The sequence below is a fragment of the Necator americanus genome, chromosome I, assembly GCF_031761385.1.
Source record: "Necator americanus strain Aroian chromosome I, whole genome shotgun sequence".
Lineage (NCBI taxonomy): Eukaryota > Metazoa > Nematoda > Chromadorea > Rhabditida > Ancylostomatidae > Necator > Necator americanus.
The window spans coordinates 11,561,563-11,587,507 of NC_087371.1; the positions used below are offsets into that span (position 1 = coordinate 11,561,563).

General features: G+C 38.5%; 1 protein-coding gene across 2 annotated transcripts in view; it reads right to left on the bottom strand.

The window, feature by feature from the left end:
- Nucleotides 1-25,945, bottom strand: part of RB195_005180 (uncharacterized protein) — a gene marked incomplete at both ends in the record, with an annotated part of 41,892 nt that overhangs the window by 538 nt on the left and 15,409 nt on the right. For both annotated transcript variants that reach the window (XM_064177525.1, XM_064177526.1), the window contains 6 exons: nucleotides 983-1,113; nucleotides 1,440-1,485; nucleotides 2,058-2,125; nucleotides 17,627-17,757; nucleotides 18,295-18,405; nucleotides 19,005-19,104. In XM_064177525.1, the coding sequence (XP_064034650.1) occupies nucleotides 983-1,113; nucleotides 1,440-1,485; nucleotides 2,058-2,125; nucleotides 17,627-17,757; nucleotides 18,295-18,405; nucleotides 19,005-19,104 (587 nt within the window). The remainder of the gene's footprint in view (nucleotides 1-982; nucleotides 1,114-1,439; nucleotides 1,486-2,057; nucleotides 2,126-17,626; nucleotides 17,758-18,294; nucleotides 18,406-19,004; nucleotides 19,105-25,945) is intronic.

The following is a 25,945-nucleotide window of genomic DNA, read 5'->3' on the forward strand; positions in this document are numbered from 1 at the left end:
TTTCAGGTACAACGATTTTTTTGTCACGTATAGTTTTAAAAATTCCCAAAATTAATTAAGAATTAATTCTCGGAATTAATTCTTCCAAGTTTTCAGGGGTTTCCTTCTTCGAAATTCGAATTCAATTCAGAAATGTTAAGAAAAGAATAATTTCAGAGTAAAAAAAAAAGTTTCAATTGAAACAAAAAGTGTCTTTTTCAAAGGAAGAGCGAGTAAGTAAAAAAAAGACAGCGCCAGTCTTCTCTGACAATAAATTGGGTTCCGGTTTTAGTAAAGTTTGTAATTTTTTTTGTTCGTAAGATTCTCTGCCTAAGTGTGTTCCACTTTTTTATCTTTCTTTTCTAGTGCACCATTGATGTATGTGAATAAATAAATAAAAAAGTATGTAAGTGTTCTACGGGATTATTTGTTGCGCGCTTCTGTCTGACTTACGCACAGCTCATAATGGTTTTTTTTTTCACATTTCCAAAGTTTCGTAAATGTTACCTGGTAGCGAAAAAATGTATTAACCATTGCAACATAAGCCAAGGAAAAAACTACGATTTCTTGATCAATTCTGTCCGAGCAAGAAAACATAACAACCACATCGATAACAAGCGAACAAGCTCCAAAACCGACAAATTTTTGAACAAAGAAAAATCATTCTAATTTGAAAAATTTCACTTTTCCAAGCATCGAAACGTATACTTTTAATTTAATGTTCTTTTAATTCAGAGGAAAGAATGGACTCAGGCCTCAATCGTGGAAAAATTGAACCGGATTGAGCGTTGGCTCTATAAACACATTTATCGGCGGTTTTTTTAAACCAATAAATATGACCAGTAAATAAATAACTAATAAATATACCAATAAACACCAACAAACATCCCACTATCCCAAGATCCTAACAGTAAGTTTTGGCATGCACAACGAAAAAAAAACAAAAGAACAAAGGATGGAAAATAATGGAGAGAAAGAAAAAATTTAAGGATACAAAGCTTACTGTGTCTTTTTGATGATGTCGATATCTATGTGGGTGTAGATGCGAATCCCATTGGTGAGCAGAGCTGTTCGGTTGATGGTGGATCGGGAACGAGACGTCGGACGTATAGTCGCTATCTTCAGAAATTCCGGCTGTAAACTCCAGTGTGTTTGACGGACTAATTTTGCACGAGAACTGGTCTTTTCAAGCAAAATTTTCCCATTAATAATACATCCGACGCATGTAACAGCATACTCAACCAAAAATTTCCCATATGAAACGTCCATAATCATGTTTTTCTTAAAATCTAACCTTCATTAACATATAACAGAGGTTATAAACGAACGGTATAAGAATTTCCACCTGTTGTAGACAAGAAGACGAGTTCTCGCGCAGTTCTACCAGAACACGTCCCTTATGATAAGGAGAAAGGCATTGAAAAATTTTAAAAAAATGAAAAAATGAGAAAAGTACTTACAGTGAGTGAAAGGCACACGTTGGTGGTTATTTGGTACGACTTGGTCCTGCAAATAAAAAAATAGCAAAGAAAAAACAAAACTTCTCTTCTTCACTTGATAATTAAAAATTCTTTTCCTGATCGTTAACAAATCCCGATGAGGGAATTCTTCTTTCCCTCATCGGGATTTTCCCCATAATTTCGCTACATAAACATGTTTTTGTCTTTTTTTTTAATGAAGAAATTTGTAGTGTAACGGAGAGCGACAATATGAATGCAATTCTCATCGATCACTCCAAACTGGGAAAAAAAGAACATCTGGCTGGAACATAAATTCTTACGATGCTGCCAAGAACAAAACGAGTAGCTTGCGATGTAGTTTGTGGTAAGTACATTGTAAAAAAAAATGCATACCTTACAGCAATTCATTCACGCAAAAATATTGCAACTAGAACATCCGATACTGAGAGGAAACTATCATCAAATTCCCTTTATCGTACGTATAACGACACAACTTAGTTATTTCGGGCAAACTAACCCGCCACGAGCGTAGTCGCCGAAAATATCACCAACAGTATTGTGAGGATTGAGGTTAGGGGGAAAAAACTCGCCCAGAAAAAAAAAAATCACTCCACTCACGCTATCTATCAATCGATTTAGTGCCTGCAGTTTGGCCTGTAGTTCCTCGGCGTCTTCTGATTGAGCATCTGCAAGGGAAAAAACTTAAAAAAAGGAATTTCATGAAACATTTTCAAGAACAGAGCACGTTATTTTTTATCTAAAATCTAGCTCAGTTGAAAAAAATCCATTAAATGGCGGAGAATAATCCTATACAATAAGAGGAGAAAGAATGTCATTCCAGCTGCATCCTGATGCATTTATAGTTAGCGTCAGGACGAACTTTCCTGCTTCATAAATACGGATTCAGTAGTTCACTGAAAAGGTAAGGATCCAGAATTTTCTGCTAAGATTTCTGTACCAGCATTTTATCCTAGAGATAATTATGTAGGAAAAATTAGACAGGGAAACGAAAAAAAAAAGTTCTATAAATTGTCTTCTTCTCAAGTGACCAGGTTAGCGTAGTTCTCACTGCATTACCTGAAGAAATTTCCGAACATTAGAAAATTTTTATTTCATTCTTTCATCAGATTTTTCTCTTTTTGTTTTTTCTTAAAGTAAGTTACAGCTTTGTTCCTGTCATTGAACGAAAATTTCCTTGAATTCATATGTCTCGAATGGCATCGTATCCACAATTTCCAAACCCAGTGCTCATTTTGAGCACCGCAGAAGCTTATAGCATCATAATTGGAGAAAAGGCAGCAAAAACGTGGTGTTCGATCGGTGAAACACCCCAGTTTCCAGGATTGAAACCGTTAAGGGCACCTCGGAAGGAGTACACGCGATGGTTCGTTCAGCATCACGTAGCGCACGCTTAACGGTAGCGTTGCCTTGGGTCCTGGGCGGATCCTGATGGGTTTGCTTGTGGCAATTACTCGATAGATATTCGATATTTACGGGTATTCGTCCATCGTTTTCACAAATTCGAAACATGTCCCAATTTTCTGGAAGAGTTCCGTCAAACAAGATTTCTTCTCCTAAACTTCTAAGAATTCCGCCAATCTCACTCAAAATCAGAGAAGTTTTAATCAGAGAATAAATGAACAGAACGAAAATCTGGACACGTACAGGAAAGACGTTCCAGGAATCCCTACTTTTTTCCTGGATTTATTACTTTATCGAAATTCCCGCAAAAGCAAAAAACAGTGGGAGAAAAAGGATGGGGAAAAAACTAAGACCGGAAACGGGGAAGCATATGATTCACGGCAAGAAGTGTCAGAGAGTAATCTGTGATACAACGTCAGGCAACGAAGAAAAAAATTCGGATCAACTTGTAAAAATTTTCGGTAAGTAGAATTACCACAACTATTCCTATTTAAATTTATTACGTTCTAAAAAAAACGAACGCGGGCATCGAAAAAGTCAAACAGTCAATCATCAGTGCAAAATTTTCTAAGATTAACAGAAAAAAACAAAATTGTTCAGAGAAAGGCTGCGACAAATTAGACACGGTCTTTCTGTTATCGTATCCTTTTATTCTTAGCAAGTCAGAAAAAAAAACTCTAACTGACTGAGCTTTCAATAAATTGATTTAAAAAAAACTCCTAAAACAATTCACTGGTATGAAGTTTTGTAATGAATAATGTAATAAATGTAGCAACGATGAAAGATACAAAAGGGAACAAAAAAAAAACGAAACAGCAAAAATAGATCAGAAAATTACAGAGACTTAGAAGAAGAGGAATTCACCTTCTTTAAATTTTGTTCTAAAAATCACAATGGATGGGAATTAATGAAGGAAGAAAAAGTAGATGTGCTGTGGTAAATGGACGGTATACTTGTGAGAAGAAAAAGAAAAGAAAAAATAATTCTTAAAGTTTCTCGCTCACCGCTGATGTTCTCAGTATAAAATAAACGAAGAAAAAAAGAAAACACTTCACATCGACGCCGATGACTACAGCTGATGAAGCGTTATTATCCTCATGGATAATCGCCGACACAACAGAACAAATCTATGTCAATTTGATACCGATATAGAACTAGTCCACACGAGAGAAAAAAAGAAAAAAAAAATAGAAAAAACAGGCATATTTTAGGTATGTAGAAATTTTTAAAGAAAATTCAGACGTATTTTCTAGCCTTATAAAAAGAAATACGAATGAAAAAAGAGTCGTGGAGTGTCTCTGTCGCCTGCGTTCGCATTGACGACATGAAAAAAATCAGAACAATTGCCTGAGCGAGGGCGCAGGCGAAGGAATGACAAACTCCGACAGCAGCGTAGGGAGTTTTTCTGGATGTAGGAGAACATCGAATGATTGACTATCAAAAGTTTTCAGAAATAAACTGCTTTAAATAATTATATCTAAATCAACAGTAAATTTTAAATAAAATATTTTATAACAAATATTTGACGGACTGCGTCACTGCGTGCGTTTAAGCAGGACACACCCGTCGCTGCAAAAATGCAAACCCGCTCAAGGCTACTTTGTACTTTTTGCGCAAGAACACCGAGGAATACTTGAGAGAAGTGTGGCAGCGCCCGGTTCCACTTGGAAGAGCGCACGCAGCAACGCACGCAATACGGACGCGACGCTTTGACGTTTCATTTGACGGACAGCTGACGCTGACTGGAGGAGACGTTGAAATGTGAGGCGAGTAAACGAAGTTTTCTTGATTGTTCCACGCATCGCATCACTACGAGGAACACATGCGAAAACTCGTCCACAAGTGTTCACACGGAGAGGATCACATGATTTGCGGAAAAAGAAAAAGAAAAAGTAAAAATTAATAAATATGTAAAATAATATAAATATAGAATAACAAATAAATACTCAAAATGTACCCAGACATATGAACAACATAGTCGTATTCTTATTCAGCCGTTTTTTACGACTTCATCAAGTATTTATTTATTCATTAACTAAATTTTATATGCTACATTCTTAACTTAGCTGTAAAAAGTTAGGTGCCTAAAAAAATTCATAGAAAACAAGTCATGTAGTACCTATTACTAATATCATTATATTATTCATTTATATGCTATATTTTTATGTACTCATTAGTTTTTTCTATTTCACGGAAAAACCCAGCAGAAAGTTCTAAAAAAGGAATAAAAATATAGCTGAGTGGTGGAAAAACCCTACAATTCGGGTTTAAAAACCTTCGGTTAGCCAACTTATCAAAAAATATCAAAGAAATGAAGTAAATAAGTAAATATGTGGGCGATTTTTAACGGGAGTCAGTAGGAGCGGATCCAGGAAGTACATGGTGTCATCACTGGAGAATAGTGAACACGAAAAAAAGAGCGCCGGAGATGATGGATGCGGTTGGATTCGGATCCGAGGCGCTATTCTCGGCGGCTTTGCCCCAGGAGCACGTCAGTCGTCGAAAAAACTCCGCCTTAACATCGCATGACATCCATGATAAGCATAAGCAGATAGAGGAGCCCCGGAGCGGACGCATCGCTAAACCGTGAGGAAAACGACGACGACGACAAATCCAAGAGCTGAGTCCTTCTGGGAACCGCATTAGCTCCCAGACACACACGCACGGCTTGAGCAGAAAAGGTCGAACAAAGGAATTTCAAAGATAATTGCCATCATCGATTTATGGGCAGGAAAAAACGGCTTGCAAGAAGGCAAATGCACAAATTGGCGGCGTGCCAAACATCAATCGAGTTACGTAGTGAACGCAGACGTCGAAAGAAATGCGGACATATTGCGGAAGACGACGACGACGCAGAACAATCAGACCGACACAGCGAGAGCGAGCAGAGCGAGAGAGAGAGATTCTACGGGGCTTGACGAGATCAATTTTCCACTTATTCAGCTTGAGCGCGTGAATTCAGTGCTGACTGACTGGGTGCTGGAGAAGCACAAGGAGCGCAGAAGTATTCCGGGAATGCAGCTGGACGGAATTCTTGTGTGACGAGTTCGTGAGGAATTTGTGGAACTCGGTCGGCGAAAAGAGGTGGGCTACCGCGTAACCGGCGGTCTTCGAATATAAATCAAAGGGAAAAACGCGCTCGTCGTCTGGCACTTCTTATTGTCGATTTGCGATGTTGTCGAAGCGATGAATGCCAAGAGCTCCCCAGAGGAGATTGCGGGGAAATCGACGGAGGAGTAGACAAAGAGCCGAGAAATTCGTCGAGGCGGCGACGATGGCGACGATTTTGGCGAAGAGCGACGAGCTGTGACCGATCGTTCCACGCATTTTGTCAGAGAAAAAATATGCGTCGGCACGAAATTTCCAGAATAAACTGAAACCTTTCACCGCCTACACTGCTGTGCCGAGAAATTTATGTACGCAATTAGAGTTGTTTGGCTTATTTCGCCGAAAACCCTACAACTAGGAGTTCAAAAACCTCTGGATAGCGCGAAGATGCGTTGAATACAAATTCAGAGCAGAAAAAGTGATGCTTAGAGGATAGATGGCGAGACAACTCACATACTTCTGGTCTCGTGATCCAGTAAATTTGAACGAACACAACAATTCTCTTAATAATATGAGTTTTTCTGATTTGTTGACAATTTCTTCTCGCGAAAACTGAAGTCATTTCGTCATTCTAAACAGATGCACAAGGAATAAATTAGTAATTATTTTCGGTTGATCAATTTTCAGTTATTTTCAGTTCGTTAGTTGGTAGCGAGTGAGAATTTATTCTTCGGCAGTATTTTTTTCCAGTACTCCATCCGGTATTGTTCTCCTCCTTCTTCTTTGCACGAGTACAAGCGCGAAAAACTACAACAACACGCGCACTGAGATGTGAAAGAAATCGTTCACGCTCCAGCAGCGCCACGACTTCCACACCCCTAACTATTTCTAGCTCCGAGTTAGTTTTCGTCGAGAAAACCATCTATGTACTTTTGACGATATTCGAGTTTCTGAGGTTCCTCTTTTGAAAAAAAGAAGTTTTTTTTTCGGAGATGAAAAACATTTCCGTGCTATTTTGCTATTTTTTTTTCGTGTTAATCTCATACGATTGAGTTTTCACCCGCATACATCAAGCAATCCCTCTGAATTAATTTTAATCCCCCTAAATTAATTTTTATTCGCCACGAAAAGGACGGCACCAGGCATTACTTACAATGAGTTTGAGGACGTTTCCTTAAATGTTCTGACCTAGATAGATGTGTTTTGTTTTTTTGGTGTACCATTCATGTATGTGGATGAATAAACAGATAAATGAATAAATAAATAAACGATTCTCAAATCAGGCAGAGCAAGAAAAGTGAGCTTAACTGCGGGTCAATTTTAAATTAATAAATTAGAAATAATTTCAAAAGGAAAATAATTCTGAATTTTATTCTCTCGAAGGCACTTACGGCTCCAAAGGTTTTCTAAGCCTCATACCCAGAATTTTCCTCACAAGGTAACTATGGATAAAAAGGTGCACAAAAATCGTTTCCACTGAGCCGACGCCAAACTCAACGAAATCAAAGAATACTGTAGATGTTTCCGGATCATCCCACCCTCCGTGAAAGGTCATCAGAGTTGCATTTGCTAATAGAAAAAATGTGATAGAGCGATCTTCGAAGCCAGAAGTGATTTCGAGTGCCTTCAGGCATCAAAGTCAGGATTGCGTGAGAAAAAAATCCACGAAAACAGAGTTAAGCCAAGAGTCATCTGCTTATGAGCTAGCCACTAGAGATCCGAATCCATTTCCACGCCTCTTTCAATTTCCACATTAAAGGATTCCAAAAAACCCTATAATTCGAAAAAAAAGTTTTGTTGTAATTTTTTAAAAATATTTTAACAGTGGCAAGGAAAAGCAGTTTATAATTGAGCGTAAACCACCACGACGACTTCAGGCATACACCACTAAAAGCAGGGAATTTAAAACAAATGTTTAGAAAAACCTTTGTAAGATTTGTGGAAAAAAGTGGAGCTATAAAAAAATTTAAAAAAAACACAGGACAATGCAGACGATCATATCGTACGAAAAAACTAATACGACCTCTAAAAATAAAAAAAAGAAAAAACTTAGAATTTTAGGAAGAAACCGGAACCAGCTGAGCATATTCATGAGAAATTGTCTATCGAGCAGTGCAAATCCTGCAATTGTTTGCTGATCTCCCAGCAGCCGGTAATTTTTCCGGCCGAAAGGAAAAAACCCCTCAACAAATCAGCGACGATGACTTTGTAACGTTGCGTTAATCATCACGCGCCGCTCATTTTGAACCTGTCACTTGGCGGGAAATGAAAATCTCGAGAGCGTTGTTGAGCTGTCCGTGTCTATGTATGTACTGCCTCCGCTCCAAACACGAAGAGTAATGGAGAGGACGATGGTTGCGGGGGCGACGGAATGATCCGAGAGGCGCTGATTCGATTCCACACGTTCTCAACAATGCATGTATCACCGTGCAATTCATCATTTTCCGGTTGCTTACGACACCTGGACGTGCGCCTTTGAATAGCAGGCAGCGGAGAAGAGGAAATGCAAAGAAAACGCATCCACTATCAGTGAGTCCAGCTTGAAAATGTCAACTATTTGTTTTTTTTTCTAAAGAAAAATCAAGGGAAAAATTGCCACCATTTAAAAGGTAACGTTATGAGAGCACAATAGATCAATTTTCCAGGAGTTTCTAGTGGATGTGTAACTGCAAAAAATGGTCCCCCGACAAACGATAAGCTGGCCCAACCTTAATTTTTTCTCGATATTTTCATCGTTTTGTTCGATAAAAAAAATCGAATTTGGGTTCAAAAGTAGAATTTAGTTCAAACTGAAAGAAATGAATTCATCCCGGAAATATTCTACGTCACTGTCCTGTAATTTGCCGTAATTTTTTTTAAATGCAAACCCGGACGAGTTCGGCTGTAATTATCACTACTACACCTTTAAACGGGACGGGTTTAGCGCAGTGGGTATGAGGTCCGCTGTGGCCGTACGGTGGATGGTTCGAAACCGCCGTGCTGCTAACCAACCCGTCCATTCATACCTCTGGAGTCGATAAATCGGTACCAGACTTGTCTGGGAGGGTAAAAACACTGACTTGATCATCCATCACAAGTCGTTGCGTAGGGTGGACACGCGTGAGGCTAGACAAACCTCGAATGATCCTGAATTGGAGCGAACGCGGTGGTGCATCCCGAGCGGATTGATATTCCTGAGACTTTATCTTTTTTTACACATTCAAAACACCCCTAAAAAGTTTCCGAAGGCCACTATCACTAAAGTGCCTTAAGAAAAAACCCTACCGATTCCCAACACTCAAATAATAACTAGGAAAACTAAATTGATTATTCAATGACATATTAAAAAAGCTACAAAAAAAATCACAAGAATTCCACAGGAACTAATTGTGAGGAAAAAATTGAAAATTATCGTTGTCAAATTCGCAGTAAAATTGCGGAGGGTTGATTTGAGAATTTGATTTCAACTCGACGAGCTGATTCATATAGCGATTGGAAAAAAAACTGACCGGGGCGGATAAAAGTCAAGAATTTATTTTAGAATAAGATCAGAATTTGTTTGGACTTAGAACAAATCCGACCTGGAGGGGAAAAAGTCGCGAGATCCACCCGATCATGCAACGTCCACGGCAAGGATCAAGTGAACAGGCGCCCGTCACCGCCGCCGCCTACGGCTTGATGACGGCTGTGAAACACGAGCCCCGCATAGTTCGTTTAGAGAAAAGACGATAAAGAATCAATCGGTGACGAAAAAAAAGCCATAGAAATTTGATCTACATATCCTGGAACAAATTTCGCTGAGGATTAACGCGGTGCGTAATTTTGTACTTTTGTAGTTGTAGTTTTGGAGGAAATAACTCGAAAGTCGGTGATGTTTCGTCTTTCGAGATTCCACCCAAAATTTCACGAATTTTAATTGAATACCGACCAAAGAGATTAAAATGGTGGAAAATAAATCACGCTTTGCCGAACAAATCTAAACTTTTTGAGGATAACGTCTCTAAAAGTACTGTGGATTATAGGATTCGATTTGGCGAAGGATTTCTATTCACATTTTATTCTTCAAAATCCGTAATTCTCAGGTCTAGAAGTGGGTAGAAAATATATAAAAAATTTCTGCACCCCTCTTCGGTTGGCAGATACAGGTACAGATCTTGAAAGCTCCCCTTAATGGTTCAAAATGGAAAAAGAGATTGTTATTGGTAAACATTTTATAAATTTACCTACGCTCTCTACGATTTCTCCATTTCTCCACAAAAATTCCATGTTTTCCTTCAATGCTTCGGAAGAGAAAAAAATTTTAATTAATTAAAAATTGAGAAGATTAGTTATTAGTGAAAATTAATCATTAGTGAAAATTAATTAAAATTAGAAAGTTAACGTTAGAAAAGCCGAGTTGCTAAAGCGGATCTCAGAAAACAAAGAGAAGGGTGGGATTTTCCGGAATTTCCAGAATTTCCAGAAGCAGAAGAAAACATTCGCAATTAGCGAACACACGCTTCACATGCGATAAGAGTAGCTCAATCTGTTTCGGCGCTAATTCCCGTCCTGGCTGAATCTGACATTTCGTATTTTTTTAAACAGAGCCTTTTGCATTTGCACACATAACCACAGGGTTTCAGGAGAATTTTGCTGGAATTCAGTTCGGAAAGGTAACGGGAAAATCGCGTCTTCGTCTGTGAATCGACGTGAAAACGTCTATCCCTAGTTTAGACACGAGGATTTCCACGCAAACATCGCTTCTTAGGCGTTTTTTTCCCCGGAAAATTCTCTGCACTGCAAACATGTATTCCTTAATTTCAGTGTCTGCCATGCCGCAACAAAGGAAAAGTCTGCAGAAACATAAATACAGCGAACATTCTGCACATTTTAGACGTGTGAGGTGTTTTTTTAAAATAAATAAATAAAAATAAATAACAAAACAATTAATGATAAATAAATTATGAATGCTAGAATTAAAGTAATCTAAAAATCTCACAATAATAGCACTAATCATGGTAATAATAACAATAATAATAAAAATAATAAAAACTTCGAAAACAGTGGTTCTATATAAAGTGGTAATAAACCAAATTACCGCCATTCCAACGATTTTATCGCTATGACTTCAATTCTGCAGCTATTTTCTAAATAAATAAGACTATAGAAACAAATATACTTAATTTTATGGGTGTGTTATCTAAAACTATAGACTGAGAAATGAAGGCAGTAAAAAACAGGAAGAAATGAGGGCGAAAGAGGGAACAGCGGACGGAATTCTGGAACAATAGAAATCCTCGCCTGTTTCAGAGAGATTTCTTGAGAAAAAAATAATTAGTGACGTATACAAGGCGAGATTAGTATCTCTAAGAAACTCATTCGTTTACGAGAATACAGAAGTAGAAGCTGACGAGAAAAAAAACAGAAAACAGAAAAAATGGATGTTTATGGCTGGGGCTGCGGAATTTCGCGAGGATCCATGCGATCTGCCGTGTCAGTTTTCACACGAGCAGTTTACACATGTTCTTGACAGACAGACAGACACCCACCCACCACGAAACCGCTCGCCTTTCAGTCATTTTGATGCTCTCTCGAATGACCCACGCCATGCTCACAGAACCCCTCAAATTCAGGCAATAAATGCTCAGTTCTGAGGTGAACTGAGTTCGAATAAAAGCTACGATACTGGTGATTATTGAGCCAAGGCTGAGCGATTTCGGGATGATTAATCGTATACCACACGGATAACCATTGACAGTTGTGCCCCTGCTGCGAATAAGCAATCGTAAACAAAAACAAATTTCCGTGAACTGTCCGTTTAGGCTGCCCTATGAATCGCTAAAGGAAATGTTTTGATATTTCCCTGACCGAAAGGGCAAGGTCCGAACCGCTGAAGAGGCTCCAGTAGTAGAAAAATCTTCAGGCGTTCTTCCGAAGAACGAGGCCGAGGCTGCGATTACGGACGGCGAACATCTCAGCGGCGACGAGACTCTGGAGCTGGATAATAAGAACAGGCTTGTTTTCGCCGCCTTGGCCTCCACATCCTTCCTTCCGCCGCCGCCGCCGATGCCGACCGCCTCCTTCCTCGCCGACCTCGTCGCCTCGCACCTCTTCAAAACCGGCGCATTTTCCCGCTTTCCCACGCCGCCGTACTGTTGTCCCTTACTCATCTACCTTTAATAATCGAAAACACTCGTGCATTTACTACGACTTTTCCAGCTGTGGAAACGGAGAAATGATAAAAATCCAAGAAGTAAAGAAGGAAAAGCGAATGGACCCTAAGTTGTCCTTTAAGACGTAATGTAATCAAAAAGAGGGCAGTCTCACATGCAAATCGAAAAAGAAAAGAGGAAAAAAATCCGACAGTGGGAAATCGAAGGAGTAAACGATCACACTGACATTCAGTGATACTTTTATTATTTTCTATTATTTTGTTTTTTGTTTCTGTCCAATTTTAAATTCCCAGTGCAAAGATCAATTTTTTCACTGTACATAAGATCAAAATTGGGTACTCTTGGAAGTAATCAATCTCATATTTGTCGTCATACTATGGATTGTGTCCATAAATATCGACCCATATGATGAGCCTATCACGTTAACAAGTATTTGCTCAACGTAACCCCGTCTATCAGGGTTTACACATGGGGGAAATCCTCCCTATTGCCGTAATCCGTGACGTACGACGTTGACGGTCAACTTAAAACTCAGTCAACCCTCATCGCCGTACTATAGCGAACTTTCGAAAGAGTCAAAATTACCTACCAGAAGTTAGCTCTTACTACTTACTCATTTAATTGCATATAAACCTTTTGTTAACAAAGAAAAGTAGCAGAAAAACTCATCTCGTACATACTCTTCATTTTCAAGTAACAAATCGTGATGGGACCTTCTGAGTAAGCGCTAGTTTAGCACAGTATTAGTGGGGTTGATCCAAAAATAGTCCCCTTTTCTGGGAATCGATTGAAATTCATTTTTACTTATTTTAATATTACAAATACATAGATAAGTGTCTTTGCCACTGCAGTTCTTCGAACCTTAAGTTAGTACTTTAGTGGTCATATATAAGTAAAAATTAAATAAAAATAAAAGATAAAAGATAAAAAGAAAGATTACCCCTAATAATCCGAAGAGGAACAGGAATCAACCTACAGGGGAACCGAAAACTTTGTAGCACTACATGTATTGCAGGATAAGCATATCTTAACTTTTTCAAAAAAAAAAAATGATAAATTTTCTACGGTACCATGCGAAAATTGCAATTTGTTCCCTCTTTTACAAATGGAAGTTTACCACAAAGAGACGTAAGTTACCGTAAACAATCACACTGCCCTCCAAATAATCCACCAATTAGGGAAGAGCGTTGCTCATGAAAAGGGGCGGTCCCGCAAATCTCTTAATGGCTGCTGAGCCATCTCCTAGAACCCGACCCCACTCAGCTGGCCTCACCCTGTGCTCCTCGCCAGTGTAAAGTGTGGGCACGTCGTCTTGTTATTTTCTGAATACTAACACACTCTTTACACCATATGGTGTTCGTGCAAATAAATCCACGAACAACTTTACAACAATTCGTAAAAATCCATAGTATCAACGGACAGAAGGTCGAACGAATGCCTCAACTTTTAGCGATAAGCTCTTCAGCGAAACAACAGGGTCCCGCTGGCGTCTGGTTCATGTACCATGTGGAGAATAAAGTGGAGCAATAGTGTGGATACTGGTGGAGGATACAACAAATAAGTAGAAGACGATCTAAAAAGCAAAAGGAATGTTCTTCTCTGAGTTTTTTCCTTTAGTTTTGTAATCTGTAAAAAAGTTTTATTGAATTGGAAATTTGTTTTGCGGTTTTTTTTGTAATTTTCTGGTCCGAATAAAATGGAATTGAGCCGTGGAAAAAATCGAGTAAAAATTCACTGTTTCGAAAAAAAAAAAGTTTATGTGCCCCCAGCAACCGTGACCCGCTACCCCAGATTAAAGGCAGCCCGCAAAATTAACGAACGATCCATTTTTGTTGCTACTTGCTCTTCTACTCTCGCTAGAACGTAATATTCGCAAGGAATAATTTTTGCTTCAAATGTAATTTTTTGTCGTGTGCGAGATTCTGGTGTGATGAAAATCTCCATGTACAACTTTCAAAAAAGCTCTGCCTAATAACAACCTCGTGTCCGGCTCAATTTAAGAATACAAATAAAACACGATAAGTTCACGGTTGGGCGATTGTGGTGTAGCGGTTAGAGGCTTCGCTTTCTGCACGATCGGTCGAAGGTTCGAATCCGCCCTAGTGCTTACCAAGCCTTTCATCCCTCCGGGGCCGATAAATTGGTTCCAGACCTGTCTGGGAGGACAAAAACACTGACTTGACACATCGGCTAGCCACCGCAAGTCATTGCCAGTTACACGCTCGTGAACCTCAAACGATTCTGAATCGAAGTGAACGTGGGGGCGCATCCCGAGTGGATTGATTAACGCCAGAAACTTTATCCTTTATCCTCCAAGGTCACTGGCGTATTAATCCACTTGGGATGCGCAACGCGTTTTCCTGCAATTCGCAATCGTTGAGGTTTTGGAACGCGTCCTGGCACATACAATGTCCTATCAGGGCCAGCCCGTGATTAAGTCAGTGTTTTTATCCTCCCAGACATGACTGGTACCAATTTATCGACTAGCCGGCGAATCGAGGAAAAAATCGAGGAATGAAGAACTTGGTTGGCACCAAGGTGATTTCGAACCCTCGACCAAACAAACCAACAGAAATACTGTCCAGGAAACATTTCGATATTGTAGGAGGCGATGCGAAGAGAATGGCTGCGGATAGCCATTGATGGGTCCACAGACTTATCGCTACCCAGCGATCTCGCCCTCTATGCACAATTTTTGGGCCTCCACTAAAGCTGGGAATTGCGGAAGAACACCAGAGGTAGATTTTTGCTACTTGCGCGAATTCACGCGAATCCAATGGAATTCTTTGGAATTATTATTCCCATGCAATGACCATGGACAATGGAATCAAAAATTTTTTCGATCACAGTTGCTGTCTTCGAAGAAACTTCAGGAAAGAAGTAGCACAACTATAGTTGCAAGTCTTTTCTTCCATTCAAGACGAAAATTCCAAGAATATGCAAGAAAAAAGCCATAAAAATGGATGAAGACGAATATTCTATGAAAGAGTTCATTCGAAGTGGAAGATGATGAAGAATTCCTAATGTTTGACGCAAAGGGGAAACAAATTTGTTGCCTACCGTACAAAAGTTCTTTATTCAGGAGGGTTTTTTCAAATTTCACACAAAATCACGGTGTAGGACTGCAGCAGTTTATTTTTACACGGCTGCTGCTACACATTACTGTGGTTACAATCGAAGACAGTCAAAACATTTCCCCCGAACCTCCGTCAGAGCTAAAAAGCGAGGCGAGCGCTGAGCGCGGACAAATTGCCGTCGGCGGCAGCAGCGTGTAGTGCTCGTAATTAGTGTTACCGCTACTACTAAGTGCTCGTAACGTTGCTGAATGAGGTCGTGACGGAGGAGTGGTCGTTTGCAGTTGGCAGGCAGCCAGGCGGGCAGAAACTCATCTCAACCGAGGTGGCCGAGAAAGCTGACGTTGATCGCATCTGGATCTAGTCAACGATCTCAGCGGGGAGAAATTACTTTCATGCTGCTCTTGAACCTCAAAATTTCTTAAGTCTGAGCTAGCCTTAAAACCTCTTAACCTCCTAAACCCGTTTCAATTCTCAGGTGGAAGAAATCCCAACTCTTGAAGCTTAAAATCTCCAAAACCTAGTCTAATTTAATCTCAAATCTCTTAACTTCTTTAATCTGCTTCAATTAAGCCAACAGGAAAATGTAAGAAATGAATTCACAAGATCTTCGTTAGTTGCAACTGAACAGAATTTTTTTTGGATACAAAAAGCATGTTCCTGAAAAGAAAAGTTGGAAAAATATGACGTTTGAGAGAAGCTATCCACACAAGGTTCAGAAAATTTCATGATCCCGTAGAATTATAACGGGAAACCGGGAACGGAGTGAATTCATTGAATAGTAGAATTTTGAGCACACCGTAAAAGATCCACCATAATCAATCAAATGGAAAGTACGTTCTGGCAAGGAAATAGGAAACCTGAAGCGAATTAATTAGATATATACTAGAAACATACGTGATTTTACAGGGAAAATACTCATTTTCGTTTTTCTGGAAGAATAATGTCACCGCCTAGAAGCACTAGATCAAAAAATCCATAAGGAATTTACAGAAACCTCGTCTTTTGCAACTACATAGACAGAACTCTCTTGGAATACAAAAAAAAAACGTTTCTTGGGGAAAATCTGGATACGTAGAGCACTCGAGAGAAACTGTTCAATTATATCAAGTTTCAAAAAATTAGACAGTTGCATTGAATGAGAACATGAACCCGGAGATAGAAAGATGAAATGAAATAACTGATGAATGAGATTTTAAGAGATTTCGAGCAGATCCACCAGAGGTAATAATTGATTACATGAAATTTTCCGACAATTTGGAATTTTCTGGCAAAAAATTGGGAAAACTGAAGCAAATTAATTACGCATATGCTATATACAAACGTTATATACAATTATGTACGTAATTTTAATATGCGAAAGAGAAAATCCGTTGTATTCGTGTTCCTATTTCTGGAAGAAAAATAACTCTGCATAGGAGAAAATTTAGCGTAAAAAGAAACGAAAGTTGTATGAAATGAACTGCTCAGGAAGCTTCGTACTACAGGAAGTAATGGAAGAATTTCTGGCGCCTGCTCGACCATTTCGAAGAACAGCGGGAGTCCAACGTCAAGCCTCAAGAAGTTTTGTGAATCTTCCTTAAAGTCTCCGAGGAGTTCTCGAGCATTAATTCATTTTTTCAACCATGTTTCACGCTCTGACAATAGTTTCTATGCATTTTATAAAATAGAACTTTTCAGGACTTGCAAAGAAACGTGGAAAGTTTCATCCCGTTGATCTAAAGGAGTCCAGACAGTTTATGAGGCATTTCTTTCAAGTTTTGCCTGAGACCTTCCGGGAAAAAAGACAAGTCCACTTCAACAGTTCAAGAGGACAGTCTAAAAATTTCCTAGTGATGATCTTTACAAAACAGTAAAGGAGAATTTTCCCAGAGCAACACACTCACTTTTGAGGCGTTCTATTCGAATCGAATATTCGAATAGAACGAAGAAAATACTTATATCATTATATTATACTATATTATAAAATTTCTGGACGTTTTTCATCAAAGTGCTTGTTTCCGAAATATCCAAAGGATCCTAGGCAGTGCTATGGCTGAGTACTAGTTACAGATGAATACTAGCCCATTTCTAGCAGAAATTGCGAGAGAAGTCGAAAAATTCCACACTGCTCAATTCTTTCAGATTTGAACTGAGACGCACAAATTTAAGAAGATCAGTGTTACAAAACTAGTGGAAATGGCATATTTATGACAATATGATGTAGAAGAGATTTAAATTCACTTATGGTAAAACGAAAAAAACTTGGATTACTTTTAACTAAGATAAGTGCCCTAAAATTCTCTAAGACTCTCAAAGATAAATCTGATGTGTCGACCCCAACAATGGAAAGCAATATGTCAAGTTTCAATCGGAGAAGAAATAAATTTTGAGGTGAAAGCAGTTCCAGTACGTGGGGTCAGGAATGCCAGGAAAGAAAAAAATGAAAAAAAAACTACTATACAGCTTTTACTTTCGGAAATAGGCTATGATCAGACAGAAAACAGAAAAAAAACCGAACGAAGGGACTCACCAAAAGGCAATTCGAACCGTGAATCAACGAGAACATTGTGACCGGTGGGTTTGCTGGTGCCGATCGTTTGTCCGTTACGTGTCTCCAATTCCTGATCCATTTGCAACCATTTTCCATCACCAGGAGCCGCGCTAAAACCCTTTTTGAAGGAAGCGCATAGCAGAATTGATATAGTTGAGAAATCTGTTGGAAAATATAGAATTCGAGCTGCAGATTACGAGTGTAGGCGTGGCCGTACTCAACTTCCCTAGTTGTCCTAGAAACACGGCATGGGAAGGCCGCTTTTTCCCTACAAGGCATGTTAGAACGCGCCACCACAAGCGCAAGCGCCGCGTTCACGAGCGAACGGTCCAAAATCAATAAGTTCTCTTGGAGAATCTATTCTATTAAAACCAGCAAAAAATCTGCAGAGGGAACCGGAGCGTGCAGAAGGGTAGAGCGGTGTCGGGCATCTCGTAGAAAAAAAAACGCCGTTCCCATGGAGTTTTTTTTTTACGAAGATTAGTGAAAGATGAGCGGAGCCACGCTGTGTTCCGTAATCTTCGCCCTAAGCTCTACGTTTCCCACAGCTTTCCCAACTATGCCCGTTTCGTGATAGACTGTCCCTTAAGGTTAGAGCCCTATGAACGAGAGCTTCTTTTTTTTGTTGAAAATTTGAAAATTCTCACCAGTAACGGACATCGGTGAGCGGCATGAAGTGGACACCGAGCAATCGGTCCCATAACACACCCTTCGACCACAATTCGATGATCATCCCTTCATCCAGGCGATTCGTCTCACTGGAATTCACGTGGATACTGCGGATTTGTAAGATAAAATAGAGCAGTGCTGGTTTTGCAAACATTTCAAATTTTAATTTCACTTATTTTCTTCAGGATTTTCTCTGGATACGCAAAGTGGTAAGGGACCGTTTGTCGAAGTGTTGGAGAAGTTACTTGTTCTTTAACAGTTCGGTTACAATCGAATAGAACACTTCCACGAAGTGATTACGGTAAGAAGGTGATGCGGTCAGGCACGCATGAGTCTCAAACTCGTCTAACTCTGAATCAACTCCAAAAATAGATAGATTCACTGAAGTACGCACGTAAATTACTCAATTCCATACACAATTTTGTTTGGTTTAAACGTCTTTTAAGTTGATTAAGAACTGCATAAAACCAATTAATTTTTGATAAGATTAAATATAAGAACTTTAGAAGATAAGACTAAAATAAAACTTCTAGATTGAAATTACCTACGACCTAGGTTTGCGCTTCAGTAAAAGTACTGTTCTAGCTCGCAATATCTATGTTTCGTGGGGATTTGTTAAAGAGTTAGAAGTTTAAGCTTCCAGATTTTCTCCTGCGACAGAAGGAAAAATCCGGAAAAAAAAACTCACAAGATGAACTCCTGCTCCCAGCACGGTTGATTCCCTCGTACCACCGCTGTCGTGGACTTGACATTTTGTAGTTTGACCGTGACATATGTGTTGAACTCGTCTGAAACGGAGCAAATCCTAGGACAATTTCTAAAATAAAAAGATGTCCACATTTTTTCTATCATAAAATACACTTCTATAATACTGAATACTCTTTTCTTTGTGGCAGATTACACATATTGGATTTTTCTATTTCTAATTATAAATTGTATTTTTTCTACCATAATTACATTTCTGAACTACTACTTTTCCAGCAAAAAAGGAACATTTTTTCTACTCTAGGATGTTATTTCAAACACATTATGAAAATTGAAATTTTTTCTTTGAGAAATTTCTAGACGAGTGCAACCATGCAAAAGTTTTGCTTTCTTTTTGAAACGAGGAATATTGAAAGGAATAGACGAGACATTGAAAAAGGGATGGGACCCTACTACTAGAAAAACAATAACATAATTTGAGTTGTAGAGAGCGCGCTGGCTGTTTGAAGGCAACCGGTACATTCTCTAAAAATTAAATTTACAACTCTAAAAACAAAAAAAAAAGGAAAATCAACGCACAAAACTCTTTTTTTTCTATTGCGAGGAAATTTAAATGTTACATTTAAACGAAGCAATTACGTCAGGTGCAGATTCCTCCTCAAGTCACGCATAATTCCTAAGAGTCCAGACAGTGCCTGTATCAGAACACAGATTAGAAGACATAGAACAAATTGACACGGGACTGTATCCTTCCACAAAAAATCATATTTTAGCTAAATATTAGAAAACATACTATTACACTTGTTAAATAAAAAATATTCCCGAGAAAAAAAACGTTTTATAAACCTCACAAATCCATAAATTTGTCGGAAACTTTCCCATTCAGTTTTATACTCAAAATTTGTTCAACTGAAACATTCCTCTAGATATAAAAAATAAAATAAAATAATGAAAAATATAAGAAATATGTAATTTAATTGTAATTTGTAATGTGTAATTTTAATTTGTAATATGAAATTCATACAGAATATGAAATATAAGCTGAAATATAAACAAATAAATAAATGAAAAATAAAGATAAATATGTATATAAAATAGAAAATAAAGTCGGATAAGAATAATCCATAAATTATTAATTACTTCTAAATTCCCAGATTCTATGCTATAATTTGCTGCAGAGAAACAGCTATGATCTATGGCTGTGACTAGATGTTCACCCCACAATTTACTCAGAAATGTCGGAGATTGTAAACATGTACGTTTACGCCTGCGTCTAAACTAGTGTTCTATTTTATATTCTATGTAAAAAATATACTGTAGCTTTAAAAAAAATCCATCACATAAATTATACAGAAATCCAACACACACACTGCACAGATTCTGCAGTTCTTTCCGGCATAAAGGAAATTTGGCAGAAATTCTCTTAAAGAAGCGCTAACAGCTCCCATCACAGACTACGTAGGAGTAAAATCAGGATTTCTTTCAACACTCTTTCCCCCATCGAATCCTTTCCTTATTGTAATCGTGGCGGGACATTTACCTCGGCTACAGTTTCCATTCTTTCTTTCAAATTAAGTCTCATTATCGCATTTCGTAAGAAATCGAATAACATTTGCATAATATTCCGCGGCGCATCTATTTGTGAACATCCCCGACACTCTTCCTGTTTATGTAACGACATTTGCATTTTACGACTTTATAAAAACAATTATGGAAGAATAATTTTCATTAGATCTGTGATGTGTTGCAAAAACTATTTTTGTGTAAATCTAGAAATTAATAACATCTATTTTTAGAAATTTTGTGATTAAATCAAAAAAATAACTACAATAATCTGCATATACATGGTAGAATAGTGCAACATTTTAGATTAGAACGCAAATTTTTTCTAATCTTTTTTTTTGAAAGAAGGATTGCCTAAAATTCCACTAAACGAAGGAATCTTATGACATTTCTGACACTATGACACGCACAGTAATTTTTCGAAAGAACACGAAAAAGATGCCCGATTTTGCTTTATAGGTGAATCAATCAATAAAAACCCTTAACAAATCGAATGGAGCGGTCAGTAACTGAGTAATGTTGGTAGCCAGAGCTGATGGGATTGTTTTAAATCGATAGCAATCGATTCGCGCATTTTCAGAAACCAGGATTTCGCTCGACTGTTTCCAAGAGCATCAAATGTCTAAGTTTTTCGGATTTTACTGGACGTTAATGACTCAGAATCTTCCATTTCAGACGATGAGTCATCAGTGAGACACCGGTGACTCATCGTCTTCAAACATTATTTCTTTTTTTTTAACCTTCAAAAGTATTGACGTCACGGAGGTGGTCACGACATACATAAGCTGTCCCCTCTACCAGTGCTGCATGCAACGCTGATCGCAGCGGCCACGAAGGTTATCCAGATTGGAAATCTAAAAAATTTCTCCCTTCATAGAGGCGAAGAATGCAGTTCCCAGATTCTGGACCTATCAGAAAATACGCGAATTTTTCGTTCGGAAAATAAGGAGAATGTAGTTTTTGATCTTCGCAGTCATAAACTTCAATTACTTAACCATTTAATCATCGTGAAATAAAAAATTTTTTTCTTTATTATTTTATTTTTGTCATCACTTCATTCAATTTCATATTTATACATTCATTTTTATTATTTATTTATTCGCCATTTCATAATTCTGTTATTCTAATTTTATTTATTTTTATATAAATATTTGTATATTTGTATTTATTTTTTTTATTTTTTATTTATGATGATCAGAAGTGCCCATTCTCCACAGTACATAGCTTCTCTGTAACTCATAAAACAACAGAAAATCCTCTGGCTCAAGACATTCAACGATATTTTTTCGAAGTTTCTATTCCGAAAAAAATTGAACATTTCAATTTTGCAAGTAAACAGAAAATGCCACGCGATACATTCCTAACCCCCAGGCTTATTGCTGCCTTTTCTCCGCTCATAAAACTTATTTACAGCAGCAGAGTAACAAGTATAATATGGCCGGGCGTAATATTCGGGAACTTGTTGTTGCTTTCTTGTCGGATATGCATAAACACAGCCGGCATTGTATCCAATTTAGCTACAAACCGACATAGAATTTTGAATTATTCCGTAATCCCGGAATCCAGTATTTACCGGAGGAATTTGTCAAATAAAGCAGTTCGCAGGCAATGAACTACCCGAAATCCGAAATAACGCTTCTATAACGAAACAATGGCGTGCTTTTTAAGCAACGACCATCAATAACGAGCAAACATTTCGTTGAGGCCCAGTCTCGAATTTCTAGTTAGATTATGAGACCTTAATCACTCTAAGTGCCGAGGGCAAATCCCTCAGCTCCCCAGGGAAAATCCGTGATAGTCGACTTCAGCTGAACTCCTTACAAACGTGTAGTCGTGCAGAAACTGAATAAAATAATTGAAATCAATTGAAAATAAATGAAAAATAATTGAATAAATAAAGTAAATAATAATAAGAATAATAAAATAATTGAAAAATCTTTGAATAAATACGCCTAGACACATATATTTTCATGATCTCACCCTACTCCCCTCATTTTTTTTTCCTACGTTTTCGCTCCTACCTGATTCAGAATTAAGGAATCTACAGAGTATAATAATATGATATTTGAAAAACTTCCTCAATTAATTTAGTAATTTTCTCCCCGTCATTAGTTTCACCTAATATTGTGGCGTCAAAAATTGGAAAAATTATTGAGAGAGGAACTCGGATAAAAATATGAGAGACAGATAAAAACAAAAATATAGGCTAGAACTTCTTAGCGATCCTTTTACAGATTAGTGGAGAATTTCACTGTACGCATAAAAAGATTACCTAAAGGAAATCATTCCGAGGATTTTATTAGGATCATTTAATATGGTTTTCGAAGGAAGCACACATGACAAAAGCAGTGTTTTTCCAATTCATAACTTATTTCATTTTTAGCATTAAAAAGAAATAAAACTGTGCGTGGCGTCGAGTTGACTTTCTCTGTCATTCAAGAAAATTCCTTTGTTCATTTTCATCCATAAATTGTGATCGTTTGCCGCAGAGGGTTTTGCTTTTTTGGAAACTACGCGTACGAGCATTGAACGACTGAGATCGGATCGTTGGAGCCTGGAACTGTCGCTGTCGTTTCCCGTTGTGATACCCTCTGCATTTTTTTTTTGGTGCCGTTTCGTTCAACCAGGTACCCTCACTACAAAATGATATTCATGTACTCAACTTTTACCTTTTGATCTTCTCAAGCTGTAGCCAAGACAAGTATTGACCTTTCTCAATTAACATTTTCTAACGTTTCCGCATTATCGGCTTCGTCAGCGCCCGGGATATCGAAGCCATCGATGATCGATCGATTTATCCTCTCAAGCGCCACGTCACCCTACAGAAAGCATCCAACGATACGTTCACTCTAAGAACAACACTTCATCTATGTAGTGCTTGTCTTATTCTATAAATATTTATATGAATTGATATTTGTCCAAAAAATATTGTAATATATTATAATATAATATGGTATATTGTACTGCATGATTTTTGTAGGTACTGTAATTTTTATTGGTTTTATGGTACCTTCTATTCCAAATGCTAATTTGTTTTCTAGATACGTTTTGTGAGTTTCAGATTAAATTTTTAAGTTTAATTTAAAAAGTGATTTTTCTACATATTTGAGAATTTTTAGAGAATTTCCTCTTATCGAGAAGAAAATTCCTTGAGGGACCAAACGAACGCTAATTTCCAAGAATTATTTTATTTTCTTCGTTTAATTTTTTCCTTTTTGCTTCCACACAAGAGCGCAGAATTTGAGTATAGAAGAAACGTAGCTGCTTTTTTTCAAGTTAGCCACATGAATTCCCATTTCAAAAACATAATTGCTTATATTTATATGCACATCTAGATAAGACGTCAAAGATGTATGCATCCCCAGACTCGACGCTCTGGAACCGAGCAGTAGAGCAGTCAATGCGGTACTAATTACACTGTAAAGAATTTGATTAACTATTGACGGGAGTAAAACGAATTTCTTAGGCTGTTTACTCGATTGTTTACCGCTCGGACATAAGTGCCACCGAATAGCCTTTCGGCCGAATCCACTCACGTGTGGCTGGTTGCCACCGACCTAATGAGTTCTTGCGGCGCTCATTTCACCTCCGCCACCGCCGAAATGAGTACGCTTTCGGTTATTAGTGCTCGTCGTGCTCACCATGGCTATTTTTCATTCGAGTACGGAAAGAAGAAGAGCACTGAGGAGCTGGTGAACATTTCCCGCGAAAAAATCAAAACCAGAAGGTTACATCCAAAAAATTCAAAAAATTAAAGGACTAAGGGGAGGTTGAAAGTAAGACTGGAGAGGTCTCGTCAAGGAATTAATAGAATTACCAAATCCTGGGGCATGAAGGATAAAGGGGAAACTGTCGGGTGACTGTAGAGTCACGTAGTGATTTAATCCGCTTGGGATGCGCCTCCACGTTCACTTCAATTCAGAATCGTTTGAGGTTTACGTACATGTAACTGGCCTATGCAGTGACTTACGGAGGCTACCCAATGCTTCTGCTTGCCCAGGCGAGTCTGGGCAAGCAGAAGCATTGGATAGCCTCCGTAAGTCAATTTATCAACTCCATGGGGATGAAAGACTTGGTAGGCGGCAGGGCGGAATCGAACCTCCGATTGATCATGCTGCAGACACAGCGGAACCGACTTACCGACTGCGCTACGCCGCCCATTTTTTTCACAAGAAAGTTGCGATTTCGAAAAAAAAAGCGGATGGTTGTGATAACCCAATAGGACACCAAAATTAGATAAATCCTATGAACGCCTTCATGTCTAGGTATCCCATAGGTGAATTACGTGGCACAGATAGATTACAAAGAAAAAAAGAAACCTTGAAAGGCTTTGAAGAGAAAGGCACAAGAAATGGACATAGCCGGTTCGGTAAATACTGAACCTCAGTGTAGCTAGAAAATAAACTCGAGTTCTTTCCCCAGTTTTAACTCGGTGGTCGGTGGACCTCTGACAGCTCGAACATCCATCCAGGTATGTAGTCGTTTATCCCCGTTATTTAAATAATTCTGATATGACGCATAATTGGAATTAACTTTTGTAGCTTCCTAACTTCTAAAGTGAACATGAATACCATACCTTTTACAGAAACGATTAACACCACAGACTTTCACTACTACTTTTTCAGGTCGTATCGCTTCAACAACTGCACTCGAAATTTGAAAAAAATCCGCAAATTCTGACCTCGAGTTCAGTTTCGAATGCAGTTCGCGAGACAAAGTGATTCCCAGAGGACCATGCGGTCACTCTTCAAGTTCACAAACTCTCGGGTATCAGCTCACAGACAGCCGCAGTGGCCTTGCTCTCCTTTAAAGGCAAAAAACGGCCCGGAAGATGCGGCGCCGCACAGGGCTGACGCGCTCCAGTCGAACTCCGTGCAGAAAATAGTGCGCCAGAACGCCTGAAGCTGTATCTTCCGGGCAGTTTTTTACGGCAATTAGGAAGGAATGGATGGAATCACCCTCCTTTCCACAACCCACTATCCCTTATAAGAATATTCCACCTAAAATCCGGACCACCTCAGATGCCTTTAATCATCCGATAACGTAAAGAAACTCCAAAAGAAGACAGAGTACGCCACGGATATGTTCGAAAAAGGCGAATTATTTATGTAAAATCGATTAGGGAGCAGCGAAATTTTGATAATAATTCAACTTAGTAATTCAGTTAACAAGAAAAATTGGTTTTTATTCAATACGACCTCTCTTGGCACGAATAGCAGCTTTCAGACGCTCAGTTTAGGAATCAAGGCGAGCCGCAGGGTTGCTCATTGTTCAAAATGGTGACCGGGATATGAATGGTGCTGCTTGCAAATTTTTCATCTTCCCTATGTTTCGACGTAGAAGTTTATAAATATTTGATAT